The following is a 20,634-nucleotide window of genomic DNA, read 5'->3' on the forward strand; positions in this document are numbered from 1 at the left end:
CTGGTACTTCTGGGGCCTGGGTGCAAAGTTGTAGTGAGCTCAATGCGTGGTACTGCTGTTGTATAGATCTGTATTTAGTCATAGGCCTGATAAGGAACTGAACGCATATAAATGAGTCTGTTATAAAAGTAAGCTGTGGCATCAGTTGTTGGCAATTATTCTGGCAGATTATGCAAAATGATAGGGATACCATGCTTGAAACAGAAATACCTCAAAAGTATCTTTGAAAGTGTGGTGGTTCAACCCCAAGCAGTGACTGAGCACCACGTGCTGCTCGCACACTCCCAGAGGAAAAAGAGACAGAGACCCCATGGGTTGGGATAAGGACAGTTTACTGACAAAACCTCCGTGAAAGCAGAACAATAGCAGCCAAATACACTCACACCCAGTGATAACACAGAATACCTTACCAAAGATAGAGTGCTGCACGATGCAAAGACAGCTCCTACACCCCAGCCACACTCAGGCTGTCCTGGAGATGCCAAGCCTCTACCTTTCCCCAACTAGCCCTTTTTATGAGGAGTGATGTCAGGTGGTGTGGAAACAGCCTGAGCTAACTCAGCTCACCTGTGCTGGGTGCTAGGGGTGGTTGACTCTGGCGTGGCCAGAACCAGGACAGAAAGTACTCCCAAGCATTCACACAATCTGATTAAAATCTTTCTTTCCCAAGGGATAACTATCAAAATACTGTTGCAGTAAATTTACGTGACTAATGCCAGGAATGAACGTGACCCAAAGATACCATCATCTTTTGGAAATTCAAAACTTTATATGATTAATATGCTTAATTTTATTGTCACAGCTATTTTTTACATTTGAAAAGGAAGAATTAAGTTATGCAGAACTCAACCATTCTTCAGCTAGTGCGTTTTAAGTATTTTGTCTACAAAGTGCTATAAAATGAAATATTATGATGTATTTACTTAAAAATAATTCATAATGCAATCATATATTTTTAAGAAACTATTTATTTGTAATGGTCTCATTCTATTCTATGTTGAACACTTATTAACTTCCTCTGCTTTTCCTATGATATATTTCTATCAACAAGAATTAAGATTTAAAATTAAAAGTGAATAATGACATAGTTAGTAGGGTTACAGACATTGTCCATGACACATATTGCAAGATCCATCTGAGCTAGACTAATTCAAAGCACTTTCTGTTTTACTGTCAGGTTTGAGCCTTAATTTGTCTTTTAACCATTCTGGGCACCTGCAAGGGGGGGACTAACGACTAAGGGCATTTGAGTAGGCAGCAGCAGGCAAGGAATGGGAGGCAATAGTGGCAAATTAAGGAAGAGGTTTGTATAAGACAATTCTTGATCTCCTTCTCTTACACAGAATTGGTAGCGAAGGTGCCTTGGCACATGATTCATGTTTTACATGCTTTGGGGGTGCTCAGTCTTTCCGGCTGCTCAGATGTGACTTAGGACCTGCAAAGTGATGACTGCTCCTTTTGCTCACCTTTATCCACAGGCATGGGCATGAGCACTGCTCTGGTGGTTGGTAGTTGGCTTGCTGCCCCTTCTGAAGCACTGCTCTGTTCCTTCAGGGCTGGTTGCTTTGCAACAGAAGGACTTGCCTTTAAACATGATGTAGCTAGAGCTTTATCAGAGGTTCTTCCACCATTTTTGCTGCTGTCAATCAGTATTCCCCCACGTATGAGTCATATTAAGTACTAAATAATTTAATAGTATTGTTAGATGAATTAGTGTAGCTCTGACAAAAAGAATAAATAAAAAGGGCTATGAGTAAGCTTGGTTACTTCTTTCCAGGCAGATTTTTCTTCCTAATCATGAAAACAGAGCTTTGAGAGTCCTGAACCAGGATCCTGAGGTATCTTTCTCGAATGAGTAAATATTAGGCCAAGCCTCAACAGCTGCTTCGGTATGTAAGAAGCTGCTACTGCAGTTGGAGACTGCTATAGAAGGCTGAAGTTTTCTGTATCAGCTATGTTACTGACATGCTTAATGCTAAACTTTCAGTAAATACATTCATGTAAAGTCTCCGACTATCCCATCTCTGTTATATCTGTGAGGGTTTCTATCAACTCTGCAAAAGTAGGACGTCCTTCAGGTTTCTGAAAAGAAAAGCAGAGGATGAATTTATCTTAGCAGATTGATCAATTATAGTGCCAGAATTCAAACAATGGTTACAAGTCCATATGAGCTACCACTTAAATTGAAATTTAATTTTATTAATCCAGAAGAAAAAATCAAGTTTATCATGTGAAGGAAAAAGTAATCTTCATTATATCAGCAGTGTGAGCACAGCCACTTTTCCAAGCATTCCTAAAATGCCTTTATTTCAATACTGGGACAGAACTGTAGGATTTCTGCCCTGCAGTGGGTCAAGGGAAAGCACTACCTCTCAAGAAACCATGAAACCTGGGAATGTTTCCTGGGTTTTTGAAAAAGGATCTTCACTGTTGTATCTATTATATGATGTATTGCAGCTCAGCATGGAGCAAACTCCTGGGTGATGGCAGACAGGAGATGTTCTATCTAAAATCAAAGATTTATTTCCTGTAGACACTAGAGAAAGGGGGACCTGAAGGGATTAGTCGGGTGAAGTTGATGAAATCAATGTTTTGACACCCATTTAGAAAGAAATAGGTACTGGAGAAATGAAGAAGGAACATCATGTGCTATATGAGAGTAGAGAGGGTGGAAGAGGTGCAGCCTAGGAGCTGTAGTGATGTGCACCTGAAAAATGGAGTTTGAAATCCACATCTACTCGGAATAACCAGTTTGTAGATGAATGTGTTAAGGTTATCATATACAGCAAAGCTAGAGAAAGCTATGCACCATATGGAGGTGTGGAAAATGGTATTACATTTGACACAGTAGAGCAGCGAGGCAATACGGACATGCTCAAAATCAAGCATGGCCTAGACCTATTCTACTGATAATGTGCTTTAGATTTATTAGATCTAACAGCAAAAAGAAACAGAGGTTTGTAAACCATAGTGAGAGATACTGAGCATGCCACAGGTGTGAAATAAAGATTTAGTGCCTCTTTTTTTTTCTTTCAAGATTGCTTTTGGATCCACATTGCAAATTAATACTAAGTAATATCACAGGAAGAAAGGGGCAACAAACCTCGTGCCAGCAGCTGTACATGACTTTGTACACGGTATGTGATGCCAAATGTGGTCGATAAAGTCGGTTACCCTCAGAAATCTCACGGACAACTGCAGAATTTGGCTTACTTTCAAAAGGCATTTTGCCTTCTGTGAAAACTTCCCACATCAGCACACCTAGAAGTGAACCAACATATTTAGGACAAAATAAAAACCCCAAACCCACAAGCTATTGAACAACATAAAAAGCATAGAAAACCCTCGGGTTTTTTGTGTATTGCATGAAAACGTGGGCAACATGAGTGGAATGATGATAGACTACAAAAAAGCATTTTCAAATTATATAATTCTGCTCTCTTGTAAGATATCTAAGATAGTGGTCTGTGAAACTGAGCAGAACATTTATTGGGCTAATGGAGATGTACAAAGAATGCACATTTCAGTCAAAATTTAGTATTTAAGCATTTAAAATCATACTCATCCAATATAGGCAAGGTTTGAAGAATGGGAAGGACTCAAGAGAGGTAGCATCAGTAAAAAGTTAAACTTTCTTAAGACACATCAGTAGTTTTAGGGAAACTCAGTATGTTGCACATTAACTTAATGAACCCACCAAATGACCAGACATCTGATTTGCTGCTGTACTTTTTGAAATGAAAGACTTCAGGAGATGACCATTTGACTGGAAACTTGGCACCTGAAGAGCTGATATATTCGTCATCAATGACGTACCTAAAGAAAAACAAGAAACAGTGTATATTTTAATGATAGTTAAATGCCAAGCCGTTCTGGCAACAGTTCCACAGATGGTTTATAATTCCATAAAATAAAGTGTGATTTAGAAACAAAGAAGCACCGAAGAGGAGCTACCCTTGGGTAGCAGTTGGTCATTCAATCAGCTCAGCTATAAAATATAGCACATCCTCTGTGAGGGCAGAGCGACATTTCTCTGGGTTGAGCTTGTCAGGGTGCACTTTGGTCTCTTTCTCCATTTGGCTGGTCCTCTCATTAAGCAGAAAAACCACTTCCCTGCTAGAGCAGCACACATCACACTTCCTGCCTGCCCTGCAGGTCCTCCTTGCCGCCCGCCTGACCTACGCAGCCACTGACACCTCTAAAGGTCACCACCAGCACCTGGGTCTGTCTCTAGGGACTTTCTGTCCTCCCCACTGCTCCAAAAACTCAGGGAACTTGTTTCTTCAAGCTTCTGGCAGCCGTGCGCGCGCTGGAAATTTCTATGGCCTGAAGTTTTACAGGCACTTTGTTTACCTGCCTAATATGCACCAAGAGCAAGAGGAGGACACTCTTCTTCATGGTAGAAGAGTTGAACAACAATATAATTTCCACTAGAATTTAAAAAATGACTGCAATGGGATTCCCCAAATCAAGCAATGAGGTTAACTTGAGGTCATGGTGCAGCTGACTGAGAGTAGGTACTCACTAAACCTGCGTAAAAGGGCCTCGTACCTCGCCATGCCAAAGTCGGATACTTTAACGATGTGCTCAGCATCGACTAAACAGTTTCTTGCAGCCTGAGGAAAATGAGATAAATATATCTTAAATCTTTGCAAAAGCATTCTAGGAAATATACATATATTTAGGAAATACAGCTGATCATTTTTGTTTTATCTGATACTGTCTATATTCTAAAAGGACATGAGTGTCTTGCTCAAAAATTCAAGTGAATTTCTGGCTCTAAGTCAGTGAGCATATTTGACTACTCTGTAGTTACTCATCTGTAGCATATATAATCTTAAATGTTTATATTATGAGTTCCAATATTTGTACCTATTCCTGAAAGGTGAAAAGAATTTTAGATTGCACAGTCTGGTGATCTGGGCAGATATTTTCCTGAACACCAGCATTAGCACACTCAAAGCAAATTTTTACATCTGTTTTGTTACTTTTTCATTACAGAAATCAGGAACTCCTTGGAAATATTCAATATTTTATATCTCTGCAGGCAACTAGGGAGGAGAACAAGAAGATTTCATCTCTGCACCCTGATGGGAACATTGAACAAAAAGCAGAGAGTAAGGAAACAAGCTCCTCTCCTGTGGTTCTCTGTGTATGAGGGGTAAGGCAGAGAAGACACACAGATATCACAGCGTCGAGGTAAGGCAGTAGGGAGCAGGAAAAATGTAGATAGACAAAGATTTTTATTTTTTAATTATTTTTTTTTAAAGAAAGCTGGCAGGAAAACATTATTGACTTCTTAGATCTCACGGGGCTGAAGTCTTAGTGTCGCAAAAATGTAGCAACATGTCCTATACTGCCACTATTTACCAAGAACTTCAGAAAACCTATTGTACTTACTAAATCACGATGAATAAAGCTATTCCTTTCCAGATACTCCATCCCTTCGCACACGTCCTGGCACATGCTCAGCAGCACATCTCTGCTGAGTTTCCCTCGCCTTTGCCGAAGGTAATTGAGCAGGCAGCCGTTTTCCATGAATTCAGTCACGACGTAGAGAGGCTTGTGTTGTGTGCACACTCCATACAGCTGGACCAGCTTCGGGTGGGACAGTTTCCTATTTAAAATTGCATCTTAGACAGGCTAGCATTTACCCTTGGCAGGTAATTAACCTTTGATTCTCATGACAGTTTTGGAAAATACTTCCAGTACTTGATAAACTGTATTCAACTGGTGTCAGAGTTGTCCCACTCTAACACATTTCTGCCTACAATTTCCTTCAAAACCTGTACTCTTTGAATAATCATTCATCAATTATATAAACGCAGTGAATGCAAAGCATGGTCTGGATGATGTAAAATGGAAAGGCTTAGTTATGCTGGCTTTCAGGCAGGAGACATGACCCTGCAAGGGTTCTTCTTTTCTAGGCTTCTTTTTGTGCCAAGAGCCACTCTGGATACTTCCCTAAGCTACAAAATTAGCAGAAATAATAATACAGTTTCTGAAAAAATTTCAGTTAGGTATGAGCACTGCCAGTGGTCCTGGAGGCACTGAGGTATGGAGGAAAGACTAGTTGTAGAAGCACATTTATTTATCATCACATTTACTCCCTGTTGAGGTCCAAGGCACAAAGCAGTGCACACTCTAAAGAGAGACTGCAATGGGCACAGCAAGCATCTCTGTCAGTCTCATTCAGACCTGTATATCAGCTTTCTGTCCTGTACATCCACCATTCCCATCAAACTGGTTTGTCTGTTTGTTTTAAATGGAATTATGTTGTATTTATTTCTTACTGGACATATCAGTTTCGATTGTCAGGTACAATAGTTTTTGTACTTACATCATCACTTTGGCCTCCTCAATGAAATCATCTTCAGACATTGCACCTTCATTGATGGTTTTGATGGCAACCTTGATGCTCCCTTTCCATTTACCCAGCTGAACGACTCCAAACTGCCCACGCCCGAGTTCTTTCATGAATGTCAGTTCAGATGGGTTTAATTCCCACTGCTCTATAAAAACAACCCAATACAACAGTCAGGTCAGCTCTCCTGAGTCATGCTCAGGGAGACACACCTAATATTTGAGGGTAATGCATGCAGTAAAACATCACCATTGTTCATCAGCTATAGCATGAGTTTTAAATATCTAAAAACTTCCACATGCTCCTATATGTTTGTATGTAAATGTTGTTGTACAGCTTGTAGAATGTGATAAATCTTTAAATTACTTACCTTAGGGAAGTCTGAGGCTAGCAGATAACACCAGTATTTAGCTTTGAATACATGTAAGAACTTTTTTGGCATTATCATATGCCATGTTGAACTTTGAGCCAGTTCTGGATGGATAGCAGTGCTGCAGAAATAGGTAGTGGTTGCCTCTATTATAATAACCACAATAGTTCTGCCCTTCAGAAATTATGAACCTCGAGATTAATGGAAATATTAGCAGGAAACATACGTGACTTTGGAGGTTCCTGTCTTCAGACAGATGCTATAAGCTTCCTGATCTATACACACAGAACTGGCATTTATTGCTTGTTTTCTAATACTGTATATGATTTTATTTTTAAAACTTGCAGAACTGACAAGGAAAAATCTTCCCCATAAATGATATTCAATTTCCTAAGCATTTCAATAAATCAAACTGAAAAGTTATTTAATGTATATCTGAGTCTTAAGCCTGCTTAGAAAAGTCCAGGTAGCTCTGATGTGCACTGGTGGTTGTAACAGAAACACAACAGTCGCTGATCAGAAGGACTCGAGTCAGGTGTCTCATTTGGTTCTGACACCTTATGGAGAAATCACTGTCTGTTTCTGGTGAATATGCTGCTGTTTGTGTGTTTCTTATCACTGGGAAATTGCACAGATACAACTTAATCATTAGCTGGGTGAACACAATCTAAATTCTTGCCTAGGCAGATACCTAACTCTCCACCAAAAAGAGATTAAAAATTTACCATAACTGAATCCTGCTGTTGCTGGTGAAGAACATCCGGCTGATCCAACTGGATGTCGGAGCCGAGTGATAAGACCTGTAGGAGATAAAGCAACCGTATTCTGTTGACCAAATGCTTCATTTTAAAGCACGTTACATCGTATTTCTTCTCAAGCAAAAATATTTGAAATCTGACGTATGTTTCTTATATCTTTAAGTTAAGCTTGTTCAGATAAAACCCCACAGTGAGAAGAAATTGAGGCCTATTCAATAGGGCTCTGACTACAGAAATATCTATACTTTCATACAAATAAAAGTGATACTCTTGCTTGTTTGTACAATGTTAGTGATTTAAATGAGTCTATCAATATTTTTGTGTCTGTCATTCATTTTCTTTGACTTCATGAGTTAACAGTACCAGCGAGTGCATCCCTCACTGAGGACTCCCTGCGTTCATTCATTATTCCCAAAGTTACTTTCAGGTCCTTTCCTGCTTTGTGCAGTTCCAACAATCCTCTTCCCTCCAGCAAAAGTTTCTGCCTATTCCCATATCTTCCTTCCTCACTAATATGAGTAAGCTTCCTTTTTTCCCATCTCAACTCATTCAGGGCAAAACCATGTTATATCCTATTAAAATGATGGGCAGAACCAAGGCGATGGGCATTTTTTTTAATGCTAAAAATTACAGAAGGCTGCTGTTGCTGTAAAAACCAATGGTTAGAGGTGGCTAACTTTGGTAGGCTGCAAGCCAGTCTTAGAGGGACCTTGTGCACCCTAATTCTACCTTTGATTGCTCGTGTGGTGGGTTTTTTTCCCACTATCAGTAGAATGCTGCCTGCCGATGCACAGCACAGCTCCTGCTTTTCTTAAACTGCACGCAGGCAAGTCCTTGTTGTAGAGAAGGAAAGAATATTGAACAAATGTCATACAGGTCCCATTCAGTCAAATATGAACCAAGAGAATACAGAGCAGGTAAATACATAATCTAGCTTTGTAAGGTTCAAGTAATATATGTAGATGTTTTGGTTGTTTCAATTTCCCCGTGGCATAGACACACTGCAGCTATGACTTTGGCAGAAAGGATCATGGCATATTTGACTTCATTAGCAACAGAAAAACATGTGTCTCTTTTTATAAGGAAAATGGTAGAAGAAAAGTGATTCCCTCAAAGTCCCAAGGAGTTTCAAATCATCAGTTATAAAACCGTATCAGCTGGCAAGCATTACCTGCAGCGTTGTGTTGATGATACTCGATGAGGTCAGGAACAGATGAAAAGAGATATTTTTCTGCTACATAATATTGTCCTAAGTGGTTTTTCTTAATTTGATAATGTCGAATATCTCCACTATTATATCTGCAATAAATGAAGGATTTGAATTTCCAGTAAAAATAATTTACACTTTGAAAGAAAGCACAGAAAAGCCTGAAAACTTGGGGTACAGTTCTCAACCTAGAATGGCCATGTATAGCCAAACAAACAAACAAAAAAAAAAAAAAAACAAAAAATCCTCTTTGAGTGGATCTCTCCACAAACTTTGGGAGATACTGCACAATGGTTTTTATTGCCCAAGTAACATTGCATCCATAAGAAACAGGCATGGAACTTAGCAGATGTTCCTCCTAGTTCAGCACTTCCTTGAATCTAAGCTTTGAAAATTAAAATGGTCTTCATTACTGCATTTTCTATTCTGCTTCTCGAAAGCACCCTCATCAGCTTTTATTTGATACATTTACTTTATTTCTCCACATTATGTTTTTCTTGCTTTTTACTACTCCTTTCTGGGTCACTCAAAATGAAAACGCTAGGTTTGTATTTCAGGCTGGAGGTGGTTGCTGAAGGTCAGTACCCTATTGCAAATGTGAGCCTGTGGCTGAAAAAGGGGTGGCAGGGAGGGCTTGCCCCACCTTTCTGAGGAGGGGAGGAAGAGAGTGGTGGTAACATCAGTTAAATAAATGCCAGTTTTGTGTATATAGTGACCCCCTTGTATACAGTGACCCCTTTTCCTTGCTCCTCTCTCCTCTGCCTTCTTGTAAGAGGAAGAGAAGGAAAACAGACGTCACTGATGCAGGAGGATGTGGGAGGGTAAAGTGCAGCTCAAGAGTCAACACTGCAGGTGACTGCTGCTGATGTGGGGGGAAAAGCGAGGCCTGGGGCGGTCCTCTGACAAAAGAGGTAAGACTGCACAGTGAGGAGGTGAGCCAATTTTAGGAGAAAAGCAGGAGAAGTTTGTGGATGACAGAGTCCGGGATGCATTTACAGTGCATAGAGCCTGTGAAGGGATGCAGTTTGGTGCAGCAGCTGAAGGCTGTAGAACGAGGGGCGAGATGAGAAGGCAAGGTCTTACTGCCTGCATGACATGAGTAGGATGAGTGCCTTTTACAGCAGACTGTTTGAGGATTCCAACGAATGCAGTTAATCTTGTCTTGGTAGGACATTTGCACCCCGAGTCCTGGATCCGCTGCCCACTACCAGCATTTCTGCACATGGGGTAATTAACTCTGCATGAGCAGCACCCCAGTAGTTCCCTGTTCCTGTGTGCTGCATGTCCAACCTGCCCACTTATCCCGAGGAGTTTTTCATCACATTTTGACACAAATCCTAACCATTCAGAGCAACTCACCCTTTAGCCCGTGAATACATCGACAGTGTAAGAAGTCCCTGTTGGCTTGAATCTCTGACAACAAATGCACCTTCTTTGGACTGAAAAGAAATACAAGTAAAGTTACTTTCCACTTTTGAGCTTGAATAATCCTCCCTTGACATAGGGCTTGTAGGTGATTACTAAATTCTGTGGAATACCTATTATTACTTAGGAGGAGGATAAAGCAGTGGAGAATGGGAACTGATAGACAAGTAGGTATCACAGCAAAATTAACCACAGGGAAATACTAAGTGACAGGCAATTGCTCAGAGTAAAATAATTTAGGGGAATTATACCCTTCAGTGTGAAGTAGTGAAAATACTTCGAATACTTCAATTTATTTAAAAAAATCAAATTGTACAAATCACTAGACTGAAATACTGTAAAACAGTTCTACCTGAGATGTTCTTCTCTGGTCTGTCTTGCCCAAGCCCTGTGTTAGTCCTTGAACAAAGACCTAATGAGTTTAACTGAGTTAGGCACTTCGACAACTGGCAGGGGCTAGAACACAATCTGGATTGTTTGCTCTATATGTAAGGAAGATATGGGGGGTTTTGTTAGCCTCCACTAACCTCGTTTAACTGGATACATGGATGGCCCTCTTCAATGTTTCACACAGAAGATAAGCACAGTAAACCACATGTAATTCAATTTATCTAGTGTGGAAAATCTGCAGACAATTTGCTGGGGCTACAACTTAAAACTCTGTGAAGTCTGGATAGTCTGCACTGTACGCTTACCCCAGAAATCCTTTTTATTTTAAAGTATTATCTCTCTCACTGCACAACAAACAGAATTGGATTTGACTGTGATAATGCTTTTGATGCCTCTACTGGTAGATCTTTCTAGATATCGTTAGCTCTTTGTATAAGCTGAGTTACCTTCTGGCGCAAGAGAAGTTCTGCTTGGCTTCTGTTTATGTTTTTGCAGTACCACCTGCAACAAGGAGATAACCTATTCTTTATTTTCAGCCATTAAAAATTAATGTTTTCTCTGTTTCATGACAGTAACCCATCTGAACAACAGTTACACTATTCCTAGTCCAAAACCCCAAGTAAAACTATTGCTGTATATAAGCATCTCTTAATTTGAATGACTTTTTTAGACCACTGTAAATATGACAACTCTTTTCTTCATTCACTGTGACTAAATACAAGCTCAAACAAAAGAAAAGTCAGGAAACAGTTATGCCAAAATATGATTAAATTTACAGCCCTGCTTGCTGCATCAGGCTTCTCTGCTCTAGAATTTTGCAGAATTTTAGTTTTCTCTCCAGTAAATTAGGTTGAAGTCATTTAAATTAGTTTCTAGTCAATCAATTACATGTTCACAACAGGAAGAGATCAGAATATAGAGACATTATGTGGTGAGCCTATAGAAAGAGGAAACACCTGGATTCTCACATTTTGATTTATGCAAATGAATGTTGAAATATTCAGTATTTGTAACTTCATATTACTCTCTGTGAGCAAGTAGTTCTGAATCAAAAGGGTCACTTCATTCCAAGAGTTACACTTTGTAACAAAAAAGCTTTCAATAAACGTGTGTCCATGTCTAATAGAGACTAATGGATCAAGCACTAAAACATATCACTCCTATCCCTTTTTAGAAAGGAAAGTGCAATTATAATTTTCAAGGGTACTTACTCATATGTTTCTAAATTACTTTTCTTGTTCTCAGTAACATAGTTGCTGGGAATTAGACCTTCATTCCTGAAATGACATATGGAGGATGGCTTAGATTTGATACTAGGAAAAATTTCTTCACCCAAAGGGTTGACAAGCACTGGAACAGGCTGTTAAGGGAAGTGGTTGAGTCACCATGCCAGTGCTACTGAAAAGACCTGTAGATGTGGCACTTAGGGACATGGTTTCATGGTGAACTTGGAAGTGCTCGGTTAATGGTTGGACTGGATGGTCTTAAGGATCTTTTCCAACCTGAATGATTCTATGATTCTGTTATGCTATGGTGTCAAATATTAATCGAACTAAGATATGCATCTTCCTTTTGATCACTGGTAAAGGTTGCTGTTGGGTACGTCATTAGATACTGAATCCCAGTGTGGGAATTGAAGTCTGAGCCCTTCCGTTCCAGAGTCTCACTACAGGTGAGTTAAGAAAAAGCATTTAAAGGAGAAATCTGAATGAAAGGGAGACAGTTATTATATAACATATGACCATCCCCAGCATCGCAGTACAGGATACGCTGGAGAAAATGCAAAGGAGAATGATGAATGACATGAAACAAACATAAATGTGAAGGGATTCTAACTGAGGTTTTCTACATCTCTAAAACATACAGGAATTTTAGATCAGGGATTTTGTTTCAGGCACATGTCTTAATAATCTCTCTGGTCTTTATGAAGTGTTTATACTTATACACAGCATTGTAAAGCACTTGAAGTATGGAAAGCTGGATTTGCACATGGCTCATAGCCCAGTGATTCACATGGTCCCCAAACATCCTTATGTTGCTCAGGATATTGCCGAGTCTAGGACTTAGCTCTGAATTCCCAACAGATCCTAGATTCCACATCCCAGCCACCCCCACTCTCCCCTTCATTTCTGTGGTGCCAAACACTGCTGAAAGTCTTCTCAGTCAATCCATGTGCCTTGCACATAGCTGAACACTTTCAAACCTGTCCCTAAATTGTTGTGTGTGTGTAATTCTGCCTGCTTGGTTTCACAAGGGTTGTTTTAGGGCTTATTCTTTCTGTGTACGGAGGCTGAAATAGATGCCCACTCTCTTACCCATGTTGGTCTCTTGCCTTCCACCAGTGGGGATCATACTGTTCGAGGATAATGTATTCCTCTGACTTCTTGAGTGGTAAATCCGAGGGTCCTCTAGCAAAAAAGTCATAGAGTGCAATAACTCTGGGTTTTTCTGTGTAATCTTCCAAGGCCTCAGCAGGTAGAGGGGGTAATGGCTTGTTCTTAAACTGCAGTTGCCTCTTACGCTAGTGAAAAAAAATAAATCTTTCATAGTCAGTCTTTTCTCCCTACTATTGCTTCCTTAATTCCCCTGCTATTACCCATCTCAGTCACTCAAAGGAACTTAACCATGGTCATTACTTCCCCTTGTGAAGCTCTATCACCTCATCACTTGTAAACCAGCAAGACTTACATTTGAGTAGTTTGATGTAGAAGCTCAAATGACATTGGACAGTACAGTGAATAATAATAAACAAGCCATCTACCTAATCAGGGTGACTTCTACATGGTATGAAATTTGGGACAACTCCTCAGCATGCAAATCATTGGAGTTACAATGTCTAGACATCCAGTCATTTTTCTGGAGAATTAACAGGGAAGGTGCTGCAGACTTTCTTAGTGAACCAGCAAGAACATCATCATTTTATTTCACATCAAGTTCAGTTCTAGCTGTGCACTTGGTTATGCTTTGAAAGCTCAGATTATTCAACTTGGATGTAGTACAACTGAGGTGGACGTTTCACATGTCAGCTGAGCAAGGCAAACCTGCATCAGCACAACACAGCAGTTCTACTCTTCCCATCTCCATCCACCAAAACCCAGAAGTTGGAGAAGGAACTAACTTGTCCACGACAGAGAGCTTGGAAAACCTCACTGTGATGCTGTGGTTACATCAGTGCGAATCTTTGGATACCTTTACTCTATAATCTTTATGCAGTTACACGCCTTGCATGCCCAAGAGTTAGTTACTCCTCTGCTTGTTCTGGTACTGAGCCACCATATGATACATCAGCCCAGTTCTCTCTTTTCACCTGCCAAAATGCTACTTACCCTGCGCTTCCAAGTAGATGCATAGGAAACATCTGGTTCAGAGGCTGAGTAGTGTGTCACCAGACCAGTATCAGATTCCAGGTTCATTTTAGTTCTCGTTGCTCTGGTTCTGAAAAGTGAAGTACTTGTGTGAGTACATATCTACACATATTCACATTAAAATATTCATTCATGGATATATATGCTTTCCTTCACATGAGGGGGATATGCAGGGTAGGGCTTCTTCAAAATTCTGTATGATTAGCAGTTCTGCTGGAAGCAGAGGGATTCTAAAATGTCCTTTATCTGTAAATATTTTGATCACTCTAATTGCTGAAAAGCTAAAGCATTTCACATACCGTTTTTGCACTGTGCAGCAGCAGCAGCAGCAGAACACAGACTGGATGGTGTGATCTGTAAAAAAGAACATTTCCCATATTTGCAGTGTTTCTGTTTACAGAATTTACGGGATTAAGGACTCCTGTATGTACATAACCCCATTATTAGCTCTGTCTTGCTGCGAGGCACCTAGCAAATCATTTAGGTTGAATTTGCACCCACTAGAGATAGCAGACATTTCCTGCTGCCCCATCTATCTGCTCCCACTGTCCCCCTTACAATGTCATAGCACGAGGCCATGTGATGAGTTAGATCAGATCACTAAATCAGACAGAAAAAACAAGACCTTGTCAACTAGATCAGTACCAATCTGACTGCACACCACATGCAATCTCTAACCAGTGCAGCGAAGGGGATGAGAACAACATTGGGGACAGGAAGTGGGGAACTGACCCCTTCAGCAGTGACATAAGTTTTAGATCATTCAAGCCAAATACAAAACCACACTTGCATGACAAGCTTTTTTCTTATCATGACGTATTAAAGGAGATGTATCACATTCAATTATTTCAGTTAACACTGATTTTCCTCTTTCTGTTGCAGTCATTATTATAATATATGCACTAGCCCAAGTTTAAAGTTGTGTTTTACACTTATGTGCCAAGCGGTTGTTAATCCTGAGAAAAATACATTGGACACACCATCACATACATCATACATTTACAGAGGAGAAATCCACCCAGTATATCTTGCACCAGTAGCAGGGAGGACAGTAGGTTGAGAGGCATTAAGAAGATTTGAAGGAGGTTAAATAAATGGTTGTCATTCATTCTGGTCCACTTCTATGCAGGGTGACACCTACTTTCCCCAACTTGCATTCCCACAGCAGTTCAAGCCAAGCTGTGGCACCTATGGTCCCGTTGCCTTTCCCTCCACACTGTTGCTCATCTCATCTCATCTCCAAAGAAGCGCGACAGGATCCTAAACCAGCAAAGAATCACCCTCTGCTGTGTCAGGGAACTGAACCATCTCACCATCATCCATCGCTGGTGGGCAGTTGGGAGGGCAGCAGCACCATCAGGCCAAGACTCAGGCTCTTGGATGCAATGTACGCTCTCTTAAGAAGCATGAGAGCCAGGCAAGCAGGGATGAGGTTCCAGTCATATTCAGCTGCACTGACAGAAAATTCTACACCACTGCAATGAGTCCCGAGTTTTCTCTGCCACAGAGGTACAAAAAGAGGCCTGAGAAAGTTATTTGAAATAGAGTATCTGGGTTCTCCGTATTTTCTTGTTATGTTTTTCACAAGGTATGTCTTTCTCCCAGGTAATCCCATCTACTTTTCTTTGGTTTTTCTCATGGTGTTTTTGATTTCTTAATCCTAATGACATTATGCATCCTGGAACAAATAGGATGTCCCTTCTGGTTTGCCTACGTCCAATACCAACGTTTAAGCCAAGTGTGCTGAGTGCATCCTAGCACTCAAAACTTTAAGCACCTTTACTATGTGATAAAAACGTAATTATTTTCTCTATGAAGGTACCTAAATTAGCAAATCTTGTACTAATAAAAAGAAGGGACAATGTCAGATGTCAGAAAGATCACATCAAAACTAGTTCTTAGCTGGAAGAGGAAGAGACCTGTCTCATATGTGTTTTGGTTAGAGTATTTATCTTGAAAGTTATGGGGCAATTTCCCTTAAACTGTTGCATCCTCTGAAGAACCTATTGTGTGGGAAGCTGGTGAGACTACATTAATCAGAAGACGCTATCAACTGTTTGATAAAAGTTTCCACTGCCAGCTATGCAAAATACAGCCAATACCCAAGCCAGCTGACTCTGACAGTTCCTTTGAAGAACCCAGGCTGAAAAAATACAGGCAATGCAAGTTATTTACTACATAATTTTCCAGTGTGCATTAAACTTGCCCTGCAGCAGTTTAAAATTATAGTGGTTGAAGTTTGCCTGCACACAGTCTCTAGGATGTTTTTACTAGAGGGTTGGGAATGCTAATGATCTAGGTAAGAACAAGATGGGAATGAAAATCGCTTCTAAAAAGTCAGCTAAGAAATGTTTTTGTTCCCCAAATCAACCCCATGAAGTCAAGAGTAAAGTAGTGCTGTGGCGTTGAGAAGTGAGTGCCTCTAAACCAGCTTTAATTAGTGCCTTGGAAGCATAATGCATGACAGCGTGGTCTTGCAGGTACTGTCTTTTGAGGAAGTTATGACAATTTCATTAGAAAAAGGGTTGTTTAACATTGCATGCCACCTACCAAACATTACCAAATACCTTGAGAAGGAATTGTGTTTTTTCCCTTGCCCTAGAGTCTGTTGGGTTCTCATTTCTTTTTATATTTGCTTCTGTATCACGAACAGAGGATACCATGGTTAGAAAAATTCTTGGGTTTCTTTTACTTCAGCCAGTAAAGTGAGGTTTAATCTATGCTCATAAAGTATTTAATGATCTGCAAATAGGAATATGACATTTGAAAGCTTGTCTACTTCTCCTGATTAAACCATCTAGTCTAATTAAATATATTAGTCCTCATTAGACAACTTGCTCTCCTTATAGAACACTTACCAGAAATACTTAGAAGCAGCACAGCAGAGTTTCAATGTGATGTAAGAATTACCTTCTAATGAGCTTTTAAATATTTGGCTGTTAGCACAAAAGTGAGGGGCTCAGACCAATGTTTTGGACATGTAATTCTGTCTTGCTTCATGAGCCTAGTGATTCCAATAACTTTATAGCGAAACTCAGGAATCCTTTTTGCCTTCAGTGAATTTTGGACTTGCCCTGTTAACGATGTTTTTTGTGCTCGATACCACCCCCAACCTTTACTGTACAAAAACCAATTAGCAATAAATTAATCTATATGATGTTTCTTAAAACATCCTAAGCATATATGCATTTAACTACTGTCTCTTGCCCAGTTGATAGAACCACAGAAAAGTAATAGGTTAAAGCTTTAATTACAGTGCTTCCTGGGACACGTGCTTCAACTGGGGAGCAATTTTTGGAAGACTAGAAAGTCTACTCAATTAAAAAATCACAAAATCTAATCAAGTTCTGTAGGTGAAAAGTAAAGGGTTGGTTAGACTAAGGCCATGGGCCACATGAACCCTCACTGAACAGGATCCTGAGGATCAGCACAAACTTCTGTATAGTTCTGCAGTTTGCGTCTTCTCAGTTTCCTTATTGGACTATTCTAAGTGTCAAATCACAGCCTATCAGTCCAGCAGATATTTATCATCCTAAAGAGCAGCATCTCCAGCTCCTTGCAAACAAGCCTGTCCTTACACATCTGTTCTCTGCAACCTCATCACTTATCAAATTCTTTTGTCCAAGCATTACTCTCAGAGTATTTGTGGAATTAACTCGGTTAAAAAGTAATAAAAGCATATATTACAGCAGTGCAAAGTGCTCATTTCCTTTTGGAAGTGCATCAGGTCTGCTACGAAGCATCAAGGAACATAAAGAGATGTCTTCAGTTCATGGGGCCAAGATCTGCTTTAGTTAAATTAAGTCAGGAAGTTTTACTCTGAATAATTGGACTTTAGGCATCAAACACCTATGTACCGATCTATGTGTTTTACATCCGCCCTAGTCACTGGTAAGCTTCTTGCACAACACTTTCTGTCCCCTAGATTAAAATCATATTTTTCTTTAGTGAGTTCATAACTCACAAAGGAAAGGCCAAAGCTGGTCTGTGATGCTGTTTTAGAAAGTCTTGGCCAACGCTGCGAACTGTGAGAGCTTTGTTACGCTGAATGAATACTTTGATTCAACTGCCTTACATCTTGACCTTCCGCTAGCGGGCGAGGGAGATGTTTACGCTGAGGGCTGCTGCCAGGTACCATAGCAATGCTCACTGCAGTGGTACAGGAAGCCTTGCGTTTCCTGCCTGAAACTTCTCACAGCTACACACACCCTCCTGAGAATCAGGCTCTTCCTTCCTTTCTCTTTTCTTCTGTTCAACAGACACAAGACAAACTAAGATATGATAATAATTTTTTTAAACCCTACATTTTAATGCAAAAAAGCACTATCTTTTCAAATGCAAATGAGAATTTGAGAATACATTCTTTGAATTTGCTCACTGTTTTCCATATTTCTTCTTTCTTTCTGCTACACCCTGACTCCGATCGCTGAAATAAACGAAACTATTCTATGTGATTTCCTTCAATTTCAACCTTTTCTTAAGCAAAACACTGGATTTATCAAAGGGTGTTGAGTCAAGTCCCTATTAGCAGCCTTGAGCCCCTGGTCCCTAACTCAAGTAACTACATGGACAAGTTCATAAATTAAAAATTAATCAGTGATGGCATCAGTGAGAGTTGTGCTTCTGCAAGGAGATCACTTTTCTGATTCCATGTTTTGGAGACACAGTGACAAGATTCATTACAAATAACAGAAAGGACAGGCTGCTTGGACAGGACAAAGGAAAGAAATACAGGTTAACAGCAAGAACTCTCTCGTATTTCTTGACAGCAAATTAATTTTTTTCAAGTCTGTTAAAATAAAGTCCTTATGGACCTGTCATTTTTATCAGGCCCCACTTCTCTGTTTCCTGTATAACCAAAAATTTTCCCAAAGCTTCCAGGAAAAGTGGTCAAAGGTTGTTTCTTTTAAATCCACAGGAAGTAAGGTTTCTCTAGTATCCACACCACCACTAGACCTCTCATCTCACATTTTCCTGAGCTCTATCAAAACATAAGCTACCAAAACACATTTGGCTTTGATCCTCGGGGTAACATCATGGAACAATTAAATGCAGTAGCTTAAAACCCAAGTTTAAATCAAACAAGATGAGTATTCAAGCTGTTGAATTCAGAATTTGCCAAATCTTCCTTTTTCAATTGTGTGGAGAACTTTTCTTTCTAGAAATGACTAGATGAGGAGGAAGACACTTGTTTATAAGAGTATCATATTACCTTCCTGGTGACAGGTTAACAAATAGGAATCCCAACACTAGCACAGAGCCATGATAGCCTATCGAATTCTGATGCCTAAGATCAGACCTTTTGGCATACAGTTTTGAAACAAGAAAAGGCAACATGGCAAGACATATATGTCAATGAAGTGGAAATACTACGAAACTGGTGTTGAAGATCAGCCTAAAAATTTACAGCTGACATTTTGATAACCAACGTAAGAGGCCCCAAAACACATTTATCCGTGCACAACAAAGCAGATGGGATGCTGGAGAAAGAAGAGGAAGATTGGCCAGCTGTCATGAACAGTTGTTTGCTTGAGAAGCTGAAAGATAGTCCCATGAAAACCAAGAAGGAAGAGTGGAAACACACAGCTTCTTAGAGACAGTCCATCGTTGTCAGTAGCTGTCCTGATAAAGTCCCACAATATCCAGCAGTATGCTTTGGGTTGATAATATTGTATAGGTAGCCAATTCACACACCTTTATATGTGCAATTTTTGGGGTTTGTAGGCTTCTTGGCTTGAGTTTTTCTGATTCAGTGTTTCTCAGAGCACTAACTTTGTTTGTATTCCTCCAGCATGTTTTGCACAAAGTCCTTGTTATATCAGCAGATAATTGTGCTTAGCACTACAGACTCAGCTTCACCCCAAAACCCCCAAATCTTTACTGTTACACAGGGTATGCCTCCTGATGTGGTATATCTGTCAGTTTTCAGCAATACTGGAAGATCTACTAGAAAGCCATAGTATAGTTTACGTCTATAATACTTCAAAAGACAAGCTGTCGGCTTTTTACAAGCCCAGAGTCTCTGTCTTCTGTTAATTCTGCTCTGGGGGAAAGATGCTCTAGCTCCGCCAAACTTCTTATTTATCGCTGTACTGCACATGCTTTTAAGGACAGCATATGTGAGTATCTCTCTATCAGCATGCACAATTAGTTGCTTTGCTGAATCCATCATACAACGGATTCGTATTTGTGCAGATTCATGTTCGGAAGTCAAGTGTAGCAATCTGAGCAGAGATCACCTGAGCAGCACAGGAGAAAGCCTGGTGGTATTTTTATGGCAATAGTTAAAAAGCTCATTTGCTAAACACACTGCTGCTACACAAGGAACTGCAAGATCAAAATACACATCCCAGTTTACTTACAGGTAGAAAGAATCATGTCTGGTTCTCCCCTTATGTTCAAATGAAAATGCAAACGTCTCTTCATCAGCTGTGCCAATAGAACAGCCCTAGCTGAAGTCTTCGCTCTGATATGCAGCATGGTAAACCACAAATACTGCTTGACCCCACCTACCTACTCTTTAAAAAAAAAAAAAAAAGAAGAAAAAAGAAAAACAAAAAAAAAAGCTCCAAACAGAAAAGATACTAATCTCACATCTGTTTTTAAAAAGTGTCTGCTTTCTAGTATCATACATCTTACAGAAAAAAAAAGAAAAATATACATTAATTAATCAGTAATTAATAGGGCTAAGTATTTCTTTAAAAAAAAAAAGAAAAAACAGCTGATGTAACTCACAGCATTTGGTTCTGTTCAGA

The 20,634-nt window shown here is 39.9% G+C and overlaps 1 protein-coding gene across 1 annotated transcript; it reads right to left on the bottom strand.

Moving 5' to 3' along the window:
• Positions 1 to 2,013: 2,013 nt before the first annotated feature.
• TXK (TXK tyrosine kinase) lies at positions 2,014 to 20,359 on the bottom strand (the record flags this gene model as incomplete). The annotated part of the gene is made up of 15 exons (XM_084267020.1): positions 2,014 to 2,082; positions 3,104 to 3,261; positions 3,698 to 3,816; positions 4,552 to 4,616; positions 5,401 to 5,617; positions 6,341 to 6,512; positions 7,460 to 7,534; positions 8,664 to 8,791; positions 10,059 to 10,138; positions 10,961 to 11,015; positions 11,726 to 11,791; positions 12,830 to 13,035; positions 13,841 to 13,943; positions 14,179 to 14,233; positions 20,242 to 20,359. 15 exons carry the CDS (start codon positions 20,357 to 20,359, stop codon positions 2,014 to 2,016), a joined length of 1,686 nt encoding a protein of 561 aa, XP_084123146.1.
• Between the last annotated feature and the right edge of the window lie 275 nt (positions 20,360 to 20,634).

Source organism: Gallinula chloropus, assembly GCF_964237585.1.
Source record: "Gallinula chloropus genome assembly, chromosome: 7".
In the NCBI taxonomy this organism is placed as follows: Eukaryota; Metazoa; Chordata; class Aves; order Gruiformes; family Rallidae; genus Gallinula; species Gallinula chloropus.